General features: G+C 34.6%; 1 protein-coding gene across 4 annotated transcripts in view; it reads left to right on the top strand.

The window, feature by feature from the left end:
* Nucleotides 1-25,500, top strand: part of CRPPA (CDP-L-ribitol pyrophosphorylase A) — a 282,773-nt gene extending 257,273 nt beyond the window's left edge. For 3 of the 4 annotated variants that reach the window (XR_002807444.2, XM_023639317.2, XM_023639320.2), the window contains one exon: nucleotides 23,677-25,500. Coding sequence is in view for 2 of the 4 variants with exons in the window: in XM_023639317.2 (XP_023495085.1) it covers nucleotides 23,677-23,781 (105 nt within the window). In the remaining 2 variants the exon portion in view is untranslated. Of the gene's footprint in view, nucleotides 1-8,033; nucleotides 8,164-23,676 lie in introns of all 4 variants that reach the window. The other variant, XM_023639319.2, reaches the window with a different exon arrangement.
* Nucleotides 25,501-25,871: the final 371 nt, after the last annotated feature.

The raw sequence follows: 25,871 nt of genomic DNA, 5'->3' as shown, positions 1-25,871 counted from the left end.
CTAAAATGCCCTATAAGAACCAAAAACAGGAAATATATTCCATTCTGAAAATAGGGATCCCCTTCATCTTTAAATCCCAAACTCCTGGGAATATCTTCCAGATGTTATTCAGTTTGGACCTAATTTAAAAAATAAGATGCGGAGATTCATTACGTATGTCCCATAAATAAATGTGTTCTTCAGCAGTATACAAAAGGAAGAAAGAAGATTCCAGGGAGTTTCCTGATTACTGCAACTTGGCAGAATGAGGGCTGGGATCAGTGTTAGGAAGTTGACAGTTGCCCTTTGGAAATCCATTCCTCAATTTGGGAATGGGCAGTGGAGGACAGAAGGACGGATTTGCAGCCCTGGAATTTTTCTTTTTATTGACCTGTTTAATTCTCTTGTAAAGATTAAATAAAACATGCAAGACAGAGTCTACTAGATGCTCATCTCCTCCTCATTTCAGAAACCCAATTTATTTGAGACAGCAACGTCATTTCTCAGCTACCTGTGCAGCTTGGGATGGTCTCTGTGATTTAACTGAAGATTTTCGAGAGTCTTTCAAGAGACTCTTTTCTCTCACTCTTTCTTAATTCCTCCTGCCTGCAAAATATCCAGTGTGCATTAACAACACAAACAATGAACATAAATAATGAATTCTTTTGTTTTCAAGACAGATTATCATCTATTTCCAATAACTAAAAAATCACAGCTTATCTATTATTTTTAACATTATAGTGACTTCAGTATTTTTATTCCTCCTAATTCTTATGAAGAGTTTAGTCAGGACAACTTATTTTCCAGGAGGTGTGATAGGCATTCTTTGGATGGAATCTGAAATGATCTGAGGTAGAATGTGGAAAGCTTTTTAAGAAGTTCAATAGTTATTTAATTGTGTGCATTCATATTCTTGTCCCAAGTCTAATGTGAAGCTAGGTCATCAACCAGGAAAGACCAAGTCTTGAGAGTTGGAATGGCAACATATCAGAATGGTTGGAACCCAGAAACAGAAATGTTCTTCTTGGTCATTGGAATAGTATATCAAGAAGGAATGGGAAAGGGTGGGATGGAGATGAAATATAAACTTAGAATAGGAACAGAAGAAAAGTTACCTCCTGAAAGAATTGCATAAGTGCATCAATGAATAGTGCCAGAAACTAAACTTCGTTCCTTACACACTTATGCATTCAAATTATGTAATTCTCTGTACAAATATGTACTGGGACCTACTCGGGTTTGGACATCATGAGAGATGCTTGGGATGCAATGCTGAGCACAAGCAGACAAGATAACATGGTATCTGGTATCATAGTATGAAGCTTCAGGCCAGGAGAGAATCACGCGAGCAAATATAAAATTGGAACAAAGGCAAGAGCTAGACAAAAATACAATGAGAGCCTAAGACGGATGTATTTGACCTAGGCAGGGATGTCAAGACAGACTTTCTTGAGAAAGAGGAATCAAAATGAAAAGCAACTTTTCCACCCAAGCAGAGATCTGAAGGAAAGTTAAGATGGAAGAGAGGACATTCTAGAGAGAGGAAGCAATGTATAAGAAGGCCTTGTGATAGAGAGAACTTAAACTCAAAAGGCTAAAAATAGGCCAATAAGGTTACATTGCAGAGAGAAAGGAGGAGCATAATGTGTGATGTCACAAGGTGGATCAATGTCATTTTTCCCTGAAAAATAATGTTCGATAGTACTGATTAAAATTGAATGGATTGCTAAAACTTTGAGTCTTTTTCTTTTATGCTTTTGCTCTTCTGGCTTAGCTACAATTACTAAAGCAATATATACCAGTGTTTCTTGTTTATAACCATAGTACAAGACTGAAAATAATTTGTATATTTTGCTTTAATCATGAAGTAAAAATAATTATTTTCTGATATCTATGAATTACTCACTACTATTGATATATTCTTCTCCTTCCTTCTCGTTTACTCATCTTACCCCTAGTCATAGTAACTTTATTTCTTTAATTATCATAATCTGTTATAAATGCAACATATTTGGCTTTTTCTTAATTCTGTACATTACAGAATCCTGCTAAGGTGTTATGTTATCTGGGTCTAATTTTCCCTTCTTCCTTACAACTTGGAAACTGATTTGGAATCTTCTTTTCCTCTACTGACTGATTTTTTTCTTTCTATTACTAAGAACTCCCATGTCTTAAATCTCGCCCAAATCTAGCTTTCTTGCCAAGTTATTCCTTTGGCTTTGTTATTTGTCTTCTGGTTTCTCTTCTTTAGATTAGAAACGTTTTTTTCTCTGATTTACCGCTTGCATGAAAGTCACGGATTAGCTCTAACCCAGACTGGAGGACGTCCTGTGTAAACATACTTTGGATTTCCCTGACCAAAGATTTCCTTTCTTGAAGTCGTATGTATCACTTTGGGAAAAGAAGAGAAAATGACATCCTTGGTCACTGGTATTGTTTGCAAGAAGTTGAGATGAATTTTAACAAACTTGCAAGAATACTTCTCTATTTTTTTCCCTTAAAACACCTGAGAGCAGAAAAACTGATTCGTTTGTAGCTGTAACTGAAGAGTATGGCAGCCTCAAATATTGCATAAACTTATTCGTTTAACTGAAATATTGACCCAAACTAACATAATATTTTATTGTTTTATTAGTCAACAAAAGTAAACTGGAATTAAGAATGCTTACAATAGCATTCGCTATAAAACTATAGATGAGTAAGATTTAACACAATAGTAGTTTTTTGTGATTTTTTCTCTTTGAATATCCTACAAATGTAGAGTCAAATTACTTTTTCTAAGTTGCAATTACTAATATTTATTGATTAGTCTGTTTTAATTTGGAAATGTCAGTGCTTTACCTGACTTTTCTCAAGACTTAATTATGATCTTTTTTGGAGTTTTATTTTGTTTTTGCTAATGTGGTTATCTTTTTAATTAAATTTTGTAATTGGTTATTGCCAATGTTTTGGGAGCTACCAAATTTTGTGAATGGGATCTTTAAAAATATTAAATTTTATAATTGATTATTGCTATTATATAGGAAATGTCACATTATTTTGTGAACTGATCTTGTGCCTAACCACTTATCGAACTTTGTTAATAGTTCTTTTATATTTTCCAATGATTATTTTTTATGTTTAAAAAGAGGATAGATTATGTCTTACTTGCCAATATTTGACACTCTTATTTATTTTCTTATCTTGTTACATCGGCTGAGAAACCCAGTGCAATGATATATTTTAGGAGTGATGCCAGTTATCCTTGTGCTTTCTGTAACTTTAAGGGAAGTTCTTAAAGTAATAAAAATGATTCTTTTTTTTTTTTTAAATGTGGTCATTCCCAAGAGGAATACTGGTATCTTAGTACTAAATTCACACTCTGTTGTTTCCATTTTCTTTCTTTTTTTTTCCTCCTAAAGTCCCAGTACATAGTTGTATATCCTGGTTGTAAGTGCTTCTAGTTCTTCTACGTGGGATGCTGCCTCAGCATGGCTTGATGAGCAGTGTGTAGGTCCATGCCCAGGACTGAACCGGCAAACTCCAGGTCGCCGAAGCAGACTGTGCTAACTTAACCGCTACACCACCAGACTGGCCCCAAAAATGCTTCTTCTCACCACTTTTCCTTCGTTAGTTTTTATTTTCTTAATGAGGATATGTGTTGAGTAGTACAAAATCTACTTAAAAGTTCCTATTATGTTTTTCCTTTAATTTCATAATGTGTTAAATCAGTCTATTTATGCATTGAAACTAAGCTTGAAATCCTATTATAAACTCTTCTTTTTCACAATGTGTTGTATTTAGAGAAGATTATATGTATATTATCACATCTTTTAGTTAACACAGTGTTCACATTATTATTACTATATACATGTCATTTACTTCTGATAGCTTGTTTCCCTTATAGAATATCCCTTTTCCTTCTAGAACTTCCTCATAACCTAAGGTGGTGTTATTTCTCTAGACCAGGTGCTCACTCGATCTACTTTAGGCTGTGGATAAACATCTTTATTTCCAGTTCTTTAATATAGGTGGAGAATGAAGGATAGGCCAGCCTGTTGACTTTGTAGAATATAGTTAATGAACTCTTAAGATTGGCCTCTGATCTTATTCTGCTCCTAGAATTTGTTTACTCTCTGCTTGAATCAACCCAGAATAGTCTTCAGCAGATTCCTACCTTGTCCATGTTTTGTCCTGTGGTTTTTGTTTCCAGTCTAATCCCGTGTCTTTCTATTTCTCAGAAATTCTCCAAAATTCTTAGTCACATCATAGCATTCCCCTTTCTTTTCCAATATCATCATATATGTATGTGTGTGCATGTATGTTCTTCAAGAGTGCTTTTAATCCCACCATCACCACCAATACACCTTTGTAGGGATTTAAAATGAGGACGGCATGTGGTCTTGTGTTCTCAGGCTACCACCTGGATCCAGCTTCTCAATGGTTTATTAACAAGAAATCGTTACAAGAATACAATTTTGTTTTTCTAATGTATTCTTAAGTCATCATCCATTAGACAACCCACTTCATAAAATTAAAAAGTAATTGATTGATTTCTTCTTTAAAGATGTACTTAGAATTTATAACACTTTTTTGAGAGGAGGTCCTCAAAGAGTCCATCATTATAATTCTCATTACTTGTAATCCCATCATTGAAAGCTCATCCTGTCTTGGCTGTTGTCTTTCTCATATTATCTTCAGATTTGTGGTGATTACTCTCTAATTGATTTATTGAGTTTATTCTTGGTAAGCTTTCAAATTATTTTACCGGGTTCCATGAAAGAAATGAGCTATTTTTAGATGAATTGTATATTACATAGATGGCCCCAGAGTAAATGGCAGAGAATATGCTTGACTATTTTATAACTGGAAAAAAAGAAATTGGTAGTTACTATATTTAAAATAACGAAAACTCTATTTTATGTTTATTCACAGTTTTAAAAGATCATGTTTTAGTTATAGTTTCAAAAAAAAGGGGAACCTGTCTTAGTTTTGTGGCTTCCTCTCCCTATTCCTCAATGAAAATAAGAAATTATATTTTAAATGCCATCTCATGTATTCAGTTTTTGAATGGCTCTTGAAAAGAGGTGATTAGCAGTTTAAAATCAAGATGAGTGCCAAGTCAAATTATGTTCCCTTTTTTTGTTTATATTTAATTAAAATCTTTTGTTCCTCAATTTGTCAAGCTATTTTTCTAAAATGTAGAGAGTTGTAAGTAAAGTAGTTAAAACTCCACAAATTAATAATCCTTTTAAATCCTGAATCCATGAATTTCCACAGAGTTTAATGTGGCACAGTGACTTCTTCTCATGCCTCTTAAACACCACACAGCTTGGCATACAATCCATATTTTAGAGTTCGTCATCACCATCACATGGCATTTATGGCATGGCCTAGCATGTTGAGAGATCCTCTGCTAGCTATAAAATAGTTATTTTGGGGGCTGGCTCAGTGGCATAGTGGTTAAGTTTACACGCTCGGCTTCAGTGGGCTAGGGTTCATGGGTTTGTATCCTGGGCATGGACCTACATGCCACTCATCAAACCATGCTGTGGCAGCATCCCATATACAAAAAGTAGAGGAAGATTGGCACGGGTGTTAACTCAGGGCCAATCTTCCTCACCAAAAAATAAATAAATAAAACTGTTACCTTTAAAAACTGTCTTTGGCGTCTTGTGGCTGATGTGAAAGTGGGTGTTGCTGGACAGAGCTCAGAGTTACTGGAGCTTTTGAATGTTTTTTGACAAACAAGATAGGTCCTCATGAGTCTAACAGTTTGCCTTTGGGCTTATCTGAAATTTGAGTCCATCGTGGCTCATCTATATTCAAATTCCTCTTCTATAGTTTAAGCTGATTTTTTGCTGTTTTATACACCCTGGAAATTAGCAACATTTCAGACTGCAGGAAATTACAAGTAATTATTTTGTTTTGAAGGGAAGAAGAGTAAGTGCTTAGAAGCTTAGTGTCATTTCTTAGGGCTTTTAAATGTCAAGCATATTAAAATACAGTATTTATCAATTATTTTCACAATCTTCTCATAAGTACTTTTTTAGATTAATAAGCCTATTGTAAGCAACCAAACTAATGTTATGAGATATTGAAAGCTCTTTGTACAGTCTTGTGTTCTCTTAAAATCTCATGTCTAAAATGTGCCTTGTGGAAAACAAGGAATTTTTTACTGTTCGATTACACAAGTCTATTTTGTTTTCTTCTTGAAACATCCATGTTATTGCTTATATATACCACATAATTAGTTAAACGCATAAAGGTAACATGCTATAAAGGAATGTGTAGGAAACTGTTACCTCAGAATGAAAATAATTATTGAAATCAGGACGTTCCTCCAGTATTGATTATCGGGAACGTGAAGAACAAGCCCAAAGGCTTCTTCCATATAACTGGACAAACTTCTCCTACCCTTTTTTTCCTAAGCTTCGCAAGACTTACCATTTTAAAAGATGAGTTATATAATATGTAGAAGAATGCCACTGTAAGCTACAATGTTCATAGGCAAGCTGTGTGAGTGTATGTTTTTGTTTTTGTTTTGTTTTTGTCCTGCAATGAAGAGAACTTATCTTCGAGTAAAGTGCTTAAAACCAAACCAAACAAACCTGAGCAGGCTAGATTTCTTAGTGTGAGTTTTCCTCTCATTTTTCAAGTCATGGAAATAAATACATATTTCATTCTATGAGAGGACTATACTTTTTATAAGAATGATGTATATAATCACTTGTAAGAACTTCTATCACTGAACTCGTTTACTTTTAAATATCTTTTTTTTTTGAGGAAGATTAGCCCTGAGCTAACATCTGCTGCCAACCCTCCTCTTTTTGCTGAGGAAGATTGGCCCTGAGCTAACATCTATGCCCATCTTCCTCTACTTTATATGTGGGACGCCTGCCTCAGCATGGCTTGCCAAGTGGTGCCGTGTCCACACCTGGGACCCGAACCGGTGAACCCCAGGCCACTGAAGCAAAACGTGCAAACTTAACCACTGCACCACTGGGCCAGCACCTTAAATATCTTTTAAAATATTCTTATAAAGATTATCATCATTTTTGCTTTCATGATGTAGTGTTAATATTCAGTAGTGTCTCTTGCTGTTTTCACTGGATGTGTGTATAATCCAGATGGACATTTTCTTTCTTGTAATTATTACTCCTCTTTGCTGGTATTTTAATTATTTCTAGGCATCAGGCATTTATTTGTCTTTTAAAGGCCTTCCAATCCCAATCAGAATGAATAAACAATTGAAAGGAAGAAGGATTTTGTAGCTCTTCTTTTCCTTTTGATTGTGTGTGTTCTATATAACACTTAAATTATTCTTTATGAAATTAGCATATCCAGGAAGCTGGAGAGTTATGCTTTAGGCCGAGTGAGTGGAAAACATGTTAGCGTTTCCTTTGTAAGGTTTCCAGCGTGCCACAGGAGATTTCTAATGTGCTGCTTATTTGTGCTCTCCCCAGATCTTTTTCAGTTTATTAAAATGCTGGAGCAATAATTAAAATGTTGCTTAGCCTTTCTTATGCTTTACACCTCACTGAAAACATGTCGGCAGAGAAAGCAAACATTCCTCATTTCTCAATATAAAACAGAGCCTGCCGGGGATCATGCCAAACTCGACCAACCATGACCGTCAAATCAATGTATGTTTTGGTTTAAATTTTTGTTTTTGCCTTTACCTTAGCAACTTGACTCTGGTATTTGTTGTTCCCTATGGCTTATCATTTTATGGTATGACAGTTCCTGAAATGGACAAGGATTCTTGTTTAACTTTGCAGTGGAGATGTGTGACAATATAAACAATAAGAGAAAAGGACGTTTTGACTCAATAAATATTTGCTTTGTATCCCCTAGATCTCTTTTGCAGAACTCCTTTTTTAATTCCTCCGTCAATATTCACTGAAAAATGCTTACTTTCTGCGTTTTGTCTGGATGTTACAAATTCTGGAATCGGTGTTCCAATTTACAAGTTAGAATTTTGGTTATTATTGACCCAAAAGATTTAATTCTCTCATCAGTTTATGTTCATGTCATAAAACATAAATTAACTTGGTAATTTTCTTTTTTTGTAGTTGTGGAGGCAGGATATGCGTACCTTGGAGGTGCGGGTATATGTTAGACCACACACCACACAGCCTGCTTATTGCTGCTGAGTCACGTAAACGTCTCAAGAGGGATTATATTTTTAAATTTGATATTAAAGTAAGCCAAAAAAAAAAAATTAATGAATCTAAACTGTAGTCATTTAGAAGCATGTTTTCTTGGATAAGAATGTCCCTAATATTGTTGTTAAGTGCTTGGACTCTATAGATTCTTATTCTGCTGTCATGTCTGGGTTTTTCAGTCATTATTATGTGATTTAAGACAAGTTATTTGACCTCTTGTGGTTTAAGTTTCTAAATAATGGAATTTACCTCATAGGGTGTGTTATATTTTCTTTGCCTTTTTTTTTCCTAGCAATTTGGTAGACTTTAGTCCTGTTTCATACTACTGCTAATTATTTTTGTTTTATATTCATATTTACTTTTTTCTTTCTTATTAACTTAAAATATATGATGATTTAATATATATTGGCTTGACAGTATAAAATGAGAAATTCTGTATGACTTTCAACCCTATTCATTAACTTTTCACATTCTAATGTTTTGTGGTGTACTTTAAATTGTGTGTTTTTTTTGTTAAACCTTATCTTTACAGAATAGTTAGTAATTGTTATTAAAGCGTTGCTTTGCTCCATAACATTAAAAACAATTTTCTGTCCTTATCTCTGTATAGCTGATTCATTTTTTTCCTGTAACAAGCTCTAAATACCAATGGATAACACGGTACCATTTTCTTTTTTATGGTCCTTTTATCTCAAGTTCCATAATCTCGCACTGCCTTGATTTCTTCCTTTATATACAGCATGGCTGCTCCTCTCAGACTCCGTGCCAGCTTCTTAACTTCTGTTGGATCCCTAAATAATGAAGATTCTTAGGACACTGTCCTGTGTGATCCTCATGAATTCTCACCCACTCCTGTGGTTTTAAATACCCTTCATTTGCAAATGACTCGTTGCCATGCTCCAGATTCACACATACAACTGCCTACTTGATATTTGGTCCTGGATGTCTCCTTGGCATCTTAGATTTATCCAAAATGCATTTCATAATTTCCAATATCCAAAACCTGCTTCTGGTGAATGAAACTTTATAACTTTTATAGTAGCCCTCTGTCTGTAATGCTTTTTATCTTAAAGTCTATGTTTTACTAGTGAATATACTGAATATAGTGAACCAAGCTTTCTTTTAGTTTGTGCATGTCTGGAATATCTTTTTCAATCACTTGCCTCTCAGCCTTTTGTGTCCTGGTGTCTTAGCCGTGGCTATTATAAAAGTCATACAGCTGTGTTTAGTTTTTAACCCAGTTTCTGTGTTTCCACCTGTGACCTTAGTCATTCACATTTATTGAAGTTAGAAAAATATTTGGAACAGTTTCTCTCTCCTTACTTTTTGCTTTCTGTCTGTCCTGCTTTTCTCACATTTTTTTCTTTACTGTTTAACTGAGATTTTTGTTTTGTTGTTTTTCATTGGTGTTTTTCTCTATTAGTAATCTTCTTAATTTTTCATCTTGAAATGATTTCAGACTTACAAAAAGTTTCATAAATAGTACAAAGAATTTTTGTACACCCTTGACCCAAAATCCTTAATATTAACATCTTACCTCCTCACAATATCAAAATCAGGGAATTAACCTTGATGCAACATTGTTACTAATCTATAAATCTTATTAAATTTTGTTGATTTTCCCACCGTTATCCTTTTTCTGGTCCAGAATCCAATCCTGAAGCACATGTTGCATTTCGTTTCATCTCTTACTAGTCTCGTCTACTCTTGAACACATCATCAGTCTTTGTCTTTCATGACCTTGTACTTTTGATGAATACTGGCCTGTTATGTGGTATAATGTCTCTCAATTTAAGTTTGATGTCCTCTCATGAATAAATTCAGACTATGCCTTTTTGGCAAGAACACCAGAGAAGTAGTACTGTATTCTTCTCAGTGCATCATATCAGGGGTCACTTGATGTCTATGTGTCTTACTACTGTTGATGTTAATTGTGATATCTTGGTTAAGGTGGTGCCTGCCATGTTTCTTGGCTGAAGATTTATTATTTTCCTTTTATAATTAATAAATATCTTGTGGGGAGATACCTTGAGACTATGTCAATTTCGCAATTTTTATCATAGTTTTATGTGCTAATTTTAGTAAGCATTGATGATTCTTGCTGGAAATAATTAAATGGTGTATTAATGGTATATTTAAGAGAGTATTCTTTTAAATATTCTCTATATTTAAATGTTATTTTTATTATCTTCTGGAGACACTGCTTTGTTAAGATTTGTCTACTTATTTTAACGCTGCTTCTTTGTTTTGTATGCCTTCCTGCACTATTAGACCTTCTGAAATTATTTCCCTTCTACCTGAGGTACATCCTTTAGTGCCAGAGTATTTTTAGGAGTACTTTTATGTTTTGCTTTGGATGAAGGACCCCATATTCTATCTTCATTCTTAATAAACAGTGTTTGTGGAGGAGTATAAGACTTCTAGGTTGATAGTTTTTTTGTTGTTCTTGGGAGTGACTTTTGCTTTCTGTCTTTAGTGCTTTGCAAATATGTCATTATGTTCTTGCTACGATTGTTGCTGTGAGAAAGACTGTCACATCAGTCTAATTGTTAGTCTTCTGTGCTTTTTGATTGTCTCTATATTTAGTGTTCCACAGTTTCTTTACAATTTGTCTACTTGTTGAGCATCTTTTTTCTCCACCTTGGAATTCATTTGGTTTCCCTTATGATTGAATTCAAGTCTTCCATAACTTATGGAAATTTTTTAGCAATAATGTCTTTATTATTTTTCCTCATTGTCTTATTCTCCTTTTCTGGGATTCTGATTAAATATATATTAGAAATTCTTATCATATCTGCCAAATCTCTTAATCTCCTATTACATTTTCTATTTGTTATTTTCTCTGATATGAATTCTGAATAATTTCATCAACTATGTTTTCAGTTTCAATAATCCTCTTTTCATCTGTGTCTAATCTGTTGTTTGATTCAAACTTTGAGATTTTTTTGTTTAAATTCAGCAATGTTTTTCATTTATAAAAGTTCTATGTCTTCTTTTTCAAATCTGTATGTATTTTAGAGCCTAATTGTGCTCATTTTTGTGATTCCATGTTTATTTATTTAGATAATTTTTGCATAGTTTAAAAAATATTTTGTGCCTGAAAATTCTAATACTAGATTTGTTTTGATGCTAAATTGGTTTGTTGTTTTCTTCATAACTTGCTATTATGAATGCATTTATGTGTTTATCTGACTTGCCTGACTACATATTCCATAAGGGAAAAAACCTTTATGTCTGTCTATTCACATCTTAATTTATAGCCTATAACCTGGTATCAGTTAAGTTCTTGAAATAAAGTCATTGAAAGCAGTCACCATTCTTACTGTTTTTCCTCACTTATTTCGTCATAGGATAAGTCTTTAAATATTCCTTTCTTTTCTTTTTAAGAAAGCCTCCACTAATTGGTATGGAGACCTTGCATATCCCATAGTGTCTCCTTTTTTTTTTTTTTTTTTGTTCTTCTGACAGTTTATAGGGATTCCTAGGTAGCATTTTTTTCCTTAGATCCCATTTTCTGGAGGTACTTAGCATTCCAGAGAAGTTACACATTAGCCCTTCTTATCTAATCAAAATAATCCATGTTGTGTGCTGGAGGCTGTTGAATTTTTATCTTTAAATTTGAGGCTATTGTCTGAATATGGCTTCTTTTTGGGGTTCTTTCACTAATTTTGCAATGCACTAAATGATATCTGTCTATCTGCAAGACCCTCATCTTTATTCAAATCAGGGAATTTTCTTATACGTTTTATAATGATTTCTGCGATATCTATTGTGTTTTCTCCCCAGGTTTCCCTTACATAATTTCTTTCTTTAATTAATGCCTTGACTTTTCCCTCTGTTTTCACACCTTTATTCTTTTCTTGAATTCTAGACATTTTCAAGTATGTCTTGTATTTATCTAATTCAGCTTTATAGAGAAAAAGTGGGTTTTACACCACCTCCAATGGTTTTTTATTCAAAATACTTAATATTTAATATCTGCATGAACCCTTTTATCACATAAAATTGTTCCTACTTTGTGCCCACTTCTATGGTTGAAGCATCTTCTTGAATCTTCCTGAGAGTGAAAATCAAAAAATATCTAATATGCTGTCTTCATGTAGTAGTGTCATTTCAGAGCGAAACGTCTAATTCTGATGATTCCATAAAATTCTTTCCACCTAGAAAATTGTTTCATATATCTGTTGATTTTTTAAACACCTTTTGGGAAGAGGCACCATAGGCAGTCTTCTACCATCTGTGTCTTTCTCCCTTGGAAAGAATGCTTTCTGGTCTCCATTCTTGGAGGGAGCTTTGCCAGGCTAGTTTTTTGCTAGTTGAGAATGATAAAAATTGGCATCAGTCTGGTACGGATAGAAGTCTTTTCTTTTTTTTGTAGATTATAATTCAAAGCCTCCTTCTTAACTCAATGGTAAACACTTTTCTGTGGAATTTTGAGATTAAGATTTTGGGAAAAATTTAATCAGTTTTCTGCTCCAAGAGAAATTATTAATAGTTTTTCTGATGAAACTTGGTTCATCCTCTCAAGAAGAAACTCTTTTGATTAATCTTACAATCCCTTCTATCATTTCTCATGCATTCTGCGAGCAGAACCCATTGCCCACCAACATGTAGCATGTAGTTTTTCTGTTTATGCTGCCACCCCATCTAAGAGAATGCTTGCCTCATCATCTGGCTTTATCCCCTTGACTTGGGTATATTAGAGTAAATTTATCAATATCCTTTACACTTACTTCCCAGACCAGGCATTCTTTTATGGGAGGGGAGATCATGTAGCACAATTTCTAGCTTTTGACATCTTTTAAGTTTCCAAGTACAGATACAAGTTTTATCTTATCTTTATTTTGGGGGAATTATTTCCATAATGATGTATCCTTTATCTAAAAACTTTGAGGTTTCAAAGATATCTTTATAGTCAATATATAAAGCCAGATTTTTATAGAATGAATTAGCAAATTAATTTATTGAGTAACTACTATGGGTATAGTACTTTATTTGAGGTTAGAATTCAATTCAGGACAGTTGTTTTTTACTATCTACAGTTTAGCTAAGAAAATAAGACCTATACATCTATAAACCTAATACAAATATTAGTAAGGGATTATGAGGCAAACTATGATAATGTAAATTACTGATGTTCAGTAAAGTAGATGATTATATAAAAAGCAGTCATCACAACCAGGTCTCTGAATATTAATTTGAAGTAGACAATTATTGGGAAACCATTTTACTGGAGAAGGAATAACAGTGATTATACCAGTATGGCCACAACAGTCATTTCCATGTAGTAAAGGAGTGAGAACTGTGGTTAGGAGGGTTGATTAGTTTGATTGTGGGTGGTCTTGAATGCTAAGATGAAGTTTGTGCTGAAAGTAATGTGGGTTTGATAGCGTGAAAATGGTTGTTCTAGTAGGGTTAGAGCAGTAGCAAGGGCAAAGAGAAGTGGCCAGTTAGAACATCCTAGAGGAATCCAGGTACAGGATGGTGTGGATGTAGACTTAGAGTGGTTGGATATGACTGGTGAGGGATGTCATAGAAAAGTAGCAGGGCTTGGTAACTGTTGCATGAGTTGTATAGAATCAAAACATATTTGCTAATTAAAAAGGACATTGTGTATCAGACTGCTTTTTCAACTTTATTAAGTTAGGGGATTGATATTAAGAATGATGTTGTAAGAAAATAAAGTATGACAGTGTGACAAGTTCCAGATCTAGAAATAATTGACACAATAATGAAGTGCTTGTTCCTCAGGCTGGACATCTGGTGCTTTTGGCTGCCCATGTTTTACCCCACTGTACTCTGGCTCTGAACACTGCATAGTTTGAGTCTTTTCTATCTTTCTTATCCGTTCCTGTTCAGCAAAGTAGCAGTGTTGCCCACTGGGGTTTTGTTGACCAATTCTTTTTTCTTAATTCTCATTCCACAAATACTTACTGAGTGCCTACATTATGCGAAGGGCCTTGTGCTAGGTATGGAGAATAAAGGAGATGAAAAGTGCTTTGTGATGACTGTGTTAATAAGTAAACCCAATTGCATTTTCACTAGTATTTCATTATCGAGGTTTTCAGGAGAGAGTTGTTTCACTCAAACGAGCTAGAGGCAAATGCTTTTCATTTGGACAGGACTGTTTTGTTTTTCTCAAACTCTATCAGTAGGTCACTGCTTTCTCTGCAGTTTTGGAAATTTACAAACCCCAAACGTTTATTTTCATCTCCACTAGGGGACAGCATGTTACCATTAGATTTTTTTCTTCCATATCAGCAAAATGTACACAGAAAGGAAATTTAGCCTCAAATTATTTTGATATGATATTAAGTATTTTATAAATGTAATAAAACCGTTAAAAGGCTTCTAAAGTCTACAACTTAGGATTTTTGTATATTGTATATGGTATAGATGGATAGATAGATATGTATCTGCAGATATAGATAATACACTTTTATTTAGAGTGTTTGAAAATTTGTGGCATTTGGATAATTTTTGTATGAGTTCACCAAAACAAGGATGGATGGCAGAGGGATATTAATATCAAAATATTAGCAACCTGAATTTCAGAACAGTTTTGTAACTTATGGAAACTGAATTAGGCTTTAGGTATGGAATTTGCTGAGGCAAGGTGATGTTTACCCTTCAACAAGGACTGTGCAATCTCCTAAGACATCTAAAGCCTGAATATATATATGCATATATTTTAACTTTATGGTTTTCCTTTTAGCAGAGTACATTGTGTTCTTTAGGAATGATGTGTCTGGAGGATGAATATCTCAAAGATTTCCTTTCAAGTTGTCCATAAAAATTTGGACAACAATAACGTCATAACAATAACTTTTCCTGCTATTCTTTGAGACAGTTTTCTACAAAATCCACATAAATTTGATTCTAAAAGCATACCTACCATAAATTTGCTTATGCCTCTTTAATTCAAGTACTGAGAGCTATATAGTACAATGATAGGATTTAATGTTTTAAAGTATACCTTTAAAAAGTTCTTCAAGTTTATGTACACTGGGAATAGTTTTACCAAAAGTTATCCTTTGAGAAAATTGAAAGGGACAGTTAGTAAGTATGGGATTTTGAAGACATGGGCATTACAGAAAATTGACCACTTGTACACACTTGCAAGGTGTGACTTCTCAGTAATTTACTTCTGGAATTGCAGGCTTTACTTATCCAAATTGTGAAGTAAACGGTGGGGAGGAGGGAACAGAAGAGCGGCTATGAATTATGGAGATGCTGCTGTCACTCCCAATCTTCTGTGAAAATAAAGAAATTTCCTGCTTTCCCAACTTTTGCCAAAGGCTGAGATGTCCCATGAGAGTTTCTGCATCGAGACTTCATTGTTCTGCTGGAGATGATAGATGTATATAACCATTGTAAGGAAACTGAGCTATCACCAACAAAACCCCACGTGTACAAAAAGACTGAAGTCTAGGATTCCACTGACAAGACTTAGTTACTATGGAGTGAGTTTAGAATTATGTGTTTAAAAGATAATGGTAATTAGAACTTTTGTTCTTTTTTCATCTAAACCTAGGATAGTCCATCCTAATCTTTAAATTACAAGGGATAGAGAAATAGCTAAATATGATAAGTTTGTAGATAAAACCTATGGTGAATTCTAATCCTAAATAATTCAGTTTGAGGATATCAGAAGTTAAAGATAGCTATTTTATATTGATATTTTGTCTAATTTTCTTTCTAATATTTAAAAATCCGACTGTTAGGGAACTCTTCAAGAGTACTTGTTAACATACTAAATAAAATTAGGTAAGTAAAAATTTTTTGTTGTTACTTTTAGCTTGACTTCATGATATTTTTCTACTTCTAAGTCAGCAGAAAGCTAAGACCTTGTGAATTATTAATATGATTCTTTCTTGGACCTTTTATTGAAGAATAAAATAGTCAAACAAAAAACGTTTTCTTTGTGCAGATTTTGAAGATTTTTATGGAGATAAATGTTCCCTGGAAATTTGGACAATGTGTTCTGTATTGAATTTATATGATAAGTCAAATTTAGTTCCCTGAATTTAAGGTCTTGAAACTAAATTTTTTTTTGTTTTGGTAGGGAAGATTCATTCTGAGCTGACATCTTTTGCCAATCTTCCTCTTCTTTTGCTTGAGGAAGATTAGCCCTGAGCCAACATCTGTTCCAACCTTACTCCACTTTGCATGTGGGTCACCACCACAGCATGGCTCGATGAGTGGTATAGGTCTGTGCCTGGGATCTGAACCTGGAAACCTGGGCTGCCTTAGTGGAGTGTGCCAGACTTAACCATTGTGCCATGGGGCCAGCCCCTAAATTTTTAAATAACTTACTTTTTGTAGTGGATTAAATTGTATTCATTATGGAAATTTTGAAAATATAGCAAAATACAGAGAAGAAATAAAAATAGCCATAAATCCATCATCCCAAAATAACAATTGTTAACATTTTGATATTTTCCCTCCCAGGATTTTTTTTTTTAAAAAAGATTTTATTTTTTCCTTTTTCTCCCCAAAGCCCCCCGGTACATAGTTGTATATTCTTCGTTGTGGGTCCTTCTAGTTGTGGCATGTGGGACGCTGCCTCAGCGTGGCTTGATGAGCAGTGTCATGTCCGCGCCCAGGATTCGAACCAACGAAACACTGGGCCGCCTGCAGCGGAGCGAGCGAACTTAACCGCTCGGCCACGGGGCCAGCCCCTTCCCTCCCAGGATTTTAAGAAATCTGACTACTATATTCTTTTTTTCTTTTTGACTGGTTTCTATTTTATAATATAGTTATAATCAGGAAGGAGAGTGAATGCTGTATTTTTCAGCCAAAAGTTATGTTTTTATTGTTTTATGACTGGATAGAGTTGTGATTTTTACGATTTTTCTCACAATTGACATTTTTATGAAGTTAACAAGGTGATAAAACAAGTAATTATAACAATAATTTAGACAGAGAAAATGCAGACTTTAATACTTCTTATGTCATTAAATTTCCCCTTGTTTTTCAGTAACCAACAAATGTATAATTTTGATTTTGTGTGTGGGTGTGTAAACATTGAGTCCCATGTTTTTAGTTTATGTTCTTTATGGCTGGTGAGTAGAAATCAAGGTAAATTTGAAGCCTGTAAATTGCTAGAGTTACAGATAGTGAATAAACTGCTGATAAGTACAATTTCAGTGATATTTTCTTTATTTTTTATTGTGAGAATTTGAGTACCCACTTTTTTTGCAATACCTTTATTAAGGTCTAGCTTATCACATTGATATGTCACAATAAAAATTAGTCATGATTTCTTGTTCCCAAAGTATTTCTTGTCCATTCTGGACTCTGAAATTTTTACCTCCTCCTTTTCTCATCTCTTGGTTACACCTCCTTCAGGAATCATTCCAGCATTATGTGATCTTATCATGCTCCGAATTTCCTCATCCTTTAATGCCCAGCTATAGCAATATTACCTACAGACTAGCCTTTTGCATAGTTATGTATGTTATTATATTGCCTTACTTTCCTAGGTTTGAGGTTGAAATTTTTTTATGCTTATTTGTTTCATAGAGTAAATATTCCCAGATGACATGGCTGCTGAGATAACCCATATGCCATTTTCTAAATGTTGCAAACAGGATTCTTGGTGGTGGTGGTGGGGTATAGCTGTAGATAAGGACAGAATAGGGAAATGGAATAGTAATATGATCATAAAGTATTATATCATATAGTATTATAGTAATAATTCAATTTTTCTCTCTGTGCTTCAGTTTGGATATTTTTTTTTTACTTGTCCTCAGGATCACTAATATCTTCTGCTCTGCTTATCTTGTATTACAGCAGTCTAATTCTTAATTTCAAGTATTATATTTTATAATTATAAAATATCCTTTTCATAGATCCCAATTCTATGTTGAAAATTTTCATTTTCTTCATCAATGTTTCCATCTCTTCCTCTGTTTTTTAAATATATTAATCATAGTTATTTTGAAATCTTTGCATGCTAATTCAATATATGGATCATTTCTGGATCTGCTTAAATTGATTATCTTTTTTGCTCCTTTATGGGTTATTTTTTCTGCTGCTTTGCTTTCTGCTTCCTTACTCATCTAGTAATAGTTTATTATATGCCATACTTAGTTGCAAAATGTGATAAAAGCTGTAGCTTATTTTAGTTTCCTCCAAAGAATATTGAAATTTGTTCTGGCAAGCATTTGTATTACTGGGCGATCAACTTGATCTGGAGGTTGTTGAAACTTTGTTAGGGCAGGTCCAATTCAGTTTTGCCTTTATTCCCAGGCTGTAGGCGCAGCCTTTCAGAGATCTCAACTGGAAGCCATGGGTGGTCAGTAATTTGTCCTCTTTCTACCTGGACTCCCATCTAAACTCCTTCTCGTCAGCACAGTGCAGGCTCGGAAATCTCTGCTCAGCTCTCCAGCTTCCCTGCAGTTATTCTCTGCCAGGAACCTATTGCATCTCCTCCTGTGCAAGCACTTTAGGAGTTGGCCAAGGAATGAAGGGGAATTTTTAGCAGATTTTTAGTATTTCTTTGCAACTTCCCTCTCTCAGGTACCATGCTTGCACAAATCCAAGCTGCCTTGACAACTCTAAATTGTAAACTGTATCTTTTCTACCCAGAGAGACTGTCATTCTCTACTTGAGCTCTATTTCTCTTCTTTATAGTTTGAAAAAAATTCTCTCAATAAGTCAGCTGAAGTGAATGTTAGTTAATGGGCTCTACTTTCAAGGATTGTAGACGTGCTTTGGTTACCATCTGAGGCCTGCAAACAATATTTTTACATACAGTTGTCCAGATTTAATGTTATGTATTGTGAGCTGGTGATATCAGCTACTTTGTCATGGCTAAAGTCAGTACACTCTTTAAAAATAATAATTCTAACAGCTATTTTTTATTTTGAGGAAGATTAGCTCTGAGCTAACTACTGCCAATCCTCCTCTTTTTGCTGAGGAAGAATGGCCCTGAGCTAAGATCCATGCCCATCTTCCTCTACTTTATACGTGGGATGCCTACCACAGCGTGGCTTTTTGCCAAGCGGTGCCACATCCGCACCCGGGATCCGAACCAGTGAACCCGGGCCACCAAGAAGCGGAATGTGTGAACTTAACTGCTGCATCACTGGGCTGGCCCATCTAACAGCTATTATTATTGAATATTTACTAGGTAGCAGTGATTTACATGTCTTATCTGATTCAGTCCCTACAAAAAAATTATAAGGTAGATAATATTATTGCCCCAGTTTTAGATGAAAAAACTAAGAACTATAAAACTTCAATAATTTGCTCAAAGATTACTTGAAAATTATCAAAGCCAGTATATGAATGCCAGCAACCTGACTCTAGAGCCTGTGCCCTTATGAAATGCATAATTTAATACAGGAATATTGTATGTTATCAAGAAATATGCAAATGGGCTAGTGCACACAAATAAATTACCTTTGTAACTCAGGCTTTGTAATTATGGCACAGAAACATTTTTAAAATCAAGACAAATATGTTTAAGTTAAATACATGCTTACTTTCTTGAAAAAATAATACACTTTAATTTTTAGATTTACAGAAAAATTGAGAAGATAGTACAGAGTTCCTATATACCCTGCATCCAGATTCCCCTATTATTAACAACTGAAGTCCATTGTTTATTCAGATTTCCTTAGTTTTACCTAATGTATTTTTTGTTCCAGGACACCGTATTACTTTTAGTTGTCATGTCTCCTTAGGCTCCTCTTGGTTGTGACAGTTTCTCCCACTTCCCTTGTTTTTGATGAACTTGACAGTTTTGAGGAGTTCTGGTCAGATGTATTGTAGGATTCCATCTATTGGAATTCGTCTCATGTTTTTCTCATGATTAGAGACTAGGGTAATGGGTTTTCTAGAGGTAGACTACAGCAGTAAATGCCATTTTCTTTCTCCTTTTTTTACTTGAGGAAGATTGGCCCTGAGTTAACATCTGTTGCCAGTCTTCCTCTTTTTTTGCTTGAGTAAGATTGGCCCTGAGCTAACATCTGTGCCAGTCTTCCTCTATTTTGTACATGGGTCACTGCCACAGCATGGCTGATGAGTGGTGTAAATCCACACCCAGGATCTGAACCTGCAAACCTGAACTGCGGAAGCAGAGTCTGCTTAAGTTAACCATTACACCATGGGGCCGGCCCACAGTAAATGCCATTTTCATCACATCATGTCAAGAGCGCTTACTGTCAACATGATTTTTCAGTGTTCATGTTGACCTTGCTTACTTAGTTTTAACATTAAACATTTTTATTATACCATATTTGGGACACACAAAGGAATGTATGTATGTACATATATGTAAATATGTGTGAATGATAATAAAATGACCACCTGTAATGCCCCTTCCCTCCCCATCCTCCTCAAGGATTAAAAACACTATTTTGCATGTCCACTAGCAGCAAGAAATACTTTTTAAAGATCTATTTGAGTTTGCTTTTTTTTTTACCCATATTATCAATAGTTTTGTAGAGTTAAGGAATTTTGAGATGTTTAGAATCAATAAATTGTTTGAATATGTGATCTTTGTATATACTAGAAGTTTTCTGAGTATATGTATGTCTCACTGTCTTGTTTAATCAGTTTTGAGACTTCCATATTTTTCAGGGATAAATCAATTGATTGAGCTCAGGCAGAAAGGGAAAACAAATATTCAGTGGAATAATATAAGTTCTTCTCACTGAATTCTAATCTTTCCAAATGATGCCTATAAAAAATTGCAGAAGTAAACTAATCCTTAAAAGAACATTCTTACTTAAATTCCTGATTATCTAAAGATGTGTAAGTTATGGAGCTATCAAAATGAGCATAGATGATTTATTCTAAGATATAGAAATGTTATTTTTCTAGCATTAGGATCTTAAACAGATATTTTCCCCTTCATTTCTTCCTTTGTTACTGTGCTGCTTTCATTATAAGTGTTAACTTGTTTCAAAGAGGCTCTACCAAGAGCCTTTTTCTGTTTATTTTTGAGGGGGAAACCTTAATTATCATCATCTGTTGTATGTCTCAATTTCATAAATGAAACTGGGGAGTAGATTTGTATTATAAACCCTGCGACATTGTAATTAATTAATCGTTAAGAGGGACAAATATCTATTGTTGGTTTGTATTGTGTTCAGCTTTAGAAGATCTATTTCTTTGTTTATGAATGATGTGTCATGGATGATGTCTACTCCCTTATAAGTGAATCACATTTAAGCCCAAACATATTTCTCTTTAGAATAATTTGTATATGTGATTTAAGTCTTACGATATTATGGAAACCAGTCCAGCATCTGAAACCCAGTATTGAAGTATCATCAAAACCCACTTGCAGTGAGCAAAGTAGCCACCATTCAGGTGGCCACCATTCAGATCCTTGTGCATCTTCCTCAGCTCCAGCCCTTAGAACAAAATCAGGGAAACTGATGGAAAAAAGGAGCTTAAGCCCAGACGGTCTCTCACCACCATCCTCATAGAGAAACCCAAGGCCTGAGCTAGTGGAAGTGTGGTGGTAGTGGAATGCCTTGATTATTTTCTTCTTGGGACTATTGCCAGGAGTCTGTCTAAATATGCAAATAGAAGTAAACAAAGTAACCAAATAGTGGTCATTTTAACAGATGAGTTAAACTGAAAAGGTGATGATATCTCTACCATAGTCAGAGTCTCCTTTGCTTTGAATGTGTTGTAATTTATGGAGTGCTACCATGTGTTAGGCATTGAAATAAGTGTTCCATATTCAAAGATAAAATGAAAAATTCTGTACATCAAGAAACATCATCTGGTGGAATAGACGGTCAACTGAAAAGACTATTAGAATTCAGTGTGCTAGAGGAATTCACAGCTGTGGAAACATAGATTCACCTCACCCAAACTGGACTGGAGGATAGGAGTCAAGAGTAGATTTCAAGAGTCGCAGATGTCTGGGTTGAACCACAAAGAGTAACTAGGATTAGCTAAGCTAGGAAGGGAGTGGGAAAGCTTTTCTGGCAAAGGGATTAGCTGGCGCAAGGGGATGAAAGCTTAGAAAAATGGCTTGTTTGTACAATCTTAAATAGTTTCATGTGGCCTAGAGAATTGAGTGATTTTAAGGGAATGGCAAGAAGAGGCTGGAAGGATAAAAGACTCTTTTCATTACCAGGTAAAGGGTTCAGACTTGATCCTGAAGGTTAAAGGTAGTCTTGAAAGGATTTTAGGCAGGATAGTGAAATGATCAGGTCTATATTTTAAAATAAATATTTTAACTGCTGTGTGGGAAATAGGGTAGAACAGGACAAGACTTCAGAGAGACTGTTTATGTATTGTTCAAGTAATTCAGGACAGGGGTGTTATGCTGGCAATGGCAGTTTGAGTGGAGCATATGGATTCAGGAAATAGGATAAGGATATGGATAAGGATATAAGGAAATAGGAAATAGGATAATAAGGATGTAGAAGCAATAAGTCCTAGTGATATATTGAATGTTGGGATAAGACAGTAAGGATGATGCCAGACTTTAGAGACTGCTTATCAGATCCCTGTTTTTGAACACAGCACAATTCATAACACAGAGACCTTAAAGATATTAGCTCTATTTCCACTTTCTTTTTCTCTTCCCAGTACCATCCCCTCATGCCTTCAAGAAGCCCAAATAATTAGAATAAACATATTTTCATAGGCAATATGATTTCAAACGCAAAACTACATTTTAGCAACTTGTGAGATAACTCATTTCACCAATTCGCCTGATCCTCACTTCACAAACAGCAAGCAGTTTTTTTCTTTCCCACACCAGTACTCACAGTTTATAACAAAGTCTGTTGTTGGAGAACATTCAGAAACAAGATGACGAAAAGACTTGCATCATCAATGAAATATTCACACTTTAGTGAAGAGCCAAAGTTGGTCAGGTAGTGGATTAGGGGAGAATAATCTTTTATTTTATGTTGTTAACGTTTGAAATTGTCAGTGTTTTTCTTGGTATCTTCAGCAAATATTTTTTGTCTATAATGAAAAGTGCTTGCAAAAGCATTCCTTCTTTATTTGGGGGACCAAGTCCATGCCAGTGGCTATGGTCTGAGTTCTATAGAATGCTGAGGCCAGAGAGCAGCGGGCCTTGAAAAGTGGCTCCTTGAACTCATAGAAACAGAGTAGGATGGTGGTTGCTGGGGTCTGAGGGGTGGAGGAAATGGGGAGATGGTGGTCAAAAGGTACCAACTTCCAGTTGTATGGTGAATAAGTTCTGGGAATTTAATGTACAGCATCATGATTATAGTTAACATTATTGTATTGCATACTTGAAAGTTGCTAAATGAGGAGATCTTAAATGTTCTCACTAACCCCCGTTCCCACAATTGTAATTATATGAGGTGATGGATGTGATAACTTACCTTATTGTAGTAATCATTTCACAGTATACATGTATATCATATCATTGCATTGTACACCTTAAACTTACACAATGTTATATGTCAATTATATCTCTATAAAACTGGGGGGAAAAAGTTAAAAATAAAGAAATTTAAAAAAAATAAAAGTAACTTCTTATTAAATTTAATGTGTGACATCTTTCTAAAATAATTGTTGCTTTATCTTTCCTTTTCAGGATGAGCAGAAGCTACAGGAAAGTTTAAGGCAAGGTGCCACTATTATTGCCACCTTAATCAAAGAAAGAAGTTTTGGACTTGTTGGTCAGCTAATGGTAGCATGAAGAACATGGAGAAAATTACCTCCTGGGTTTTTAGAAACATTTACCTATGTATCTCTTTTGTGCTTCCCTCCCTATTGTATGTGCTCGACTGTTTAAGTTGTTTTTTATGTGTTATAATTTATAGGATATGATGCTTGGGTTATAAAAGTGGATCAATGTTTATATCTGTGAAATAAAAATTTACTTTTGTGCATGTCAAATATAAATTGCCTGAATCAGAATAGATAAGTGGAAAACAGTAGCCTTCACATATCTTTTCACAAAGGCGTGAAAGATCAAATAGAAATGATAATGGGTGAGCTAATCCTCCAAGGAATGAGAATTTAGAAAACTTCAACGATTCTCTCTGCATTAATTAGTAAATAAATCACACTATAATGATACAAATAGAGAAAATTCAGAATTAATCTTAATTCTAAAATTGTCCTCTCTTGATGTGATATTTTCACATATGTTCTAATTTTCCACACCTTAAAAAAAAAAAGAGGAGATAACAGGGAACCCTGGTGCAAATGTCATCACCGTTGGCCTCACATTGCTCTAGATCCCTAAAGGAGATGTCATTTCCTCCTTCTTTTTACTGTTTTAAAATTGTATGTTTTCCTTGGTTGATGAAATATAAAATTTTGACTTATTTTAAAAGGTCTCTGATTTTCCTGAATAAATTTAAAAGACTGGAAAGCTTCATAGAAGTGAATTTATTTTGGTCAATCTCACATCTTATTCTACAAGGCGGGGGTCATTGCACTTTCAAGAATTAAGTAAATTATTCTTTTGATACAGATACTGCTGTGTTTTTAAATCAAGTTCTTATTCTTTCAAATTTCCACTGGTGTATGCATCTTAAATATTGATGATTTTCCATTATATTACATTTTACAAGTATGTACATCCAGTCATTAGAGATGCCTTTTATTCTATATATACATTGACTTATAAAAACACATTTGATCAGATTATTCCAGGGCTTAGGCTGCATGTGGAAACTATAAAAGTTGCATGAAATATTTTCAGATAAAGGTAGACTATGAAATATCTACCTTGTGCAATTTCTTCTTAATGTGCTAGATGACTTTCCCTATATTTCTCAAGTATTTATATTAGTAGAAGAGTTTATATTTTACATTTAGGTAATAGTGAGTAGAATATCATGGACATGGAGTAATTATTGCAATTCATTCTCTTGAATGAAATGTTGTTTGATTGTAGGCTTGGATCTAAATTCCTGGGCTTGCTACTTTTTTTCTCTCTCTAGGGATGTTAAGAATATAAAATAAATCGTTTAATTCAAAATCTTGAGGATGAAAATATATGGACAATGTGTAGTTTTTGGTTAGAACGTTTATGTCATTGTTAAGGCAAGTTGGCTGTGTTGTGAAAGATCCACACAGTGCCCCGTTGAACTCTTCAGGTGAAAACGTTTTAAGAATTTGAAGTGCTCATAAAGGTAAAAGGGGAAATGTTATCAAGGTTTTAAAGAGAAGATAAGTGCCTTTAAGTACACGGTAGGAAACTGGGCATATCTATGACACAGCAAAATCACTATCTATTGAGTGCTGGCTGAGTTACCGTAGATTTCAACTTAATAAGGGAATGTTACACAAGACAAGAATTTATCTTGGAGCAGTTAGTATGACTTTACCCTAGGCAGTTAGAAGCATTTAGTGTAATAAGGTTTAGTTAATAAAATATTAAATTGTGAAATGATCATCATCATAATAGCATTTGATTTTTTTCTTTATGGTCTACAAAGTGATTCACAGCATTGAAAATAATTTAAAGAAATTTCCCCACATCCTTCACTATTTAGATGGGAATTGAGGCTCAGGGACCTTAACTACCTTGCCACCCAAAGCCATGTGGCTGCCTAGTAAAAAAAGGCAGGGCTTAAACTCAGGACAACTGATAATAAGTTTTAAGCTCATCTTCCTGTATAACAATGCTTGCTGGCAAAGGACATCCAGCAGAGAGGCTGTGGGAAATGAGCCAGAGGCTCCAAATGACACTGGGGGAACAGACAATGAGGCACAGCTCAGTCAACTGACCAGGAAGTCCTTGAAGTTTTTAGCTTTCCCATCATCTTTCCAACA

This window comes from Equus caballus, chromosome 4 (genome assembly GCF_041296265.1).
Source record: "Equus caballus isolate H_3958 breed thoroughbred chromosome 4, TB-T2T, whole genome shotgun sequence".
Taxonomy (NCBI): domain Eukaryota; kingdom Metazoa; phylum Chordata; class Mammalia; order Perissodactyla; family Equidae; genus Equus; species Equus caballus.
This window is presented reverse-complemented; position numbering and strand designations above follow the sequence as displayed.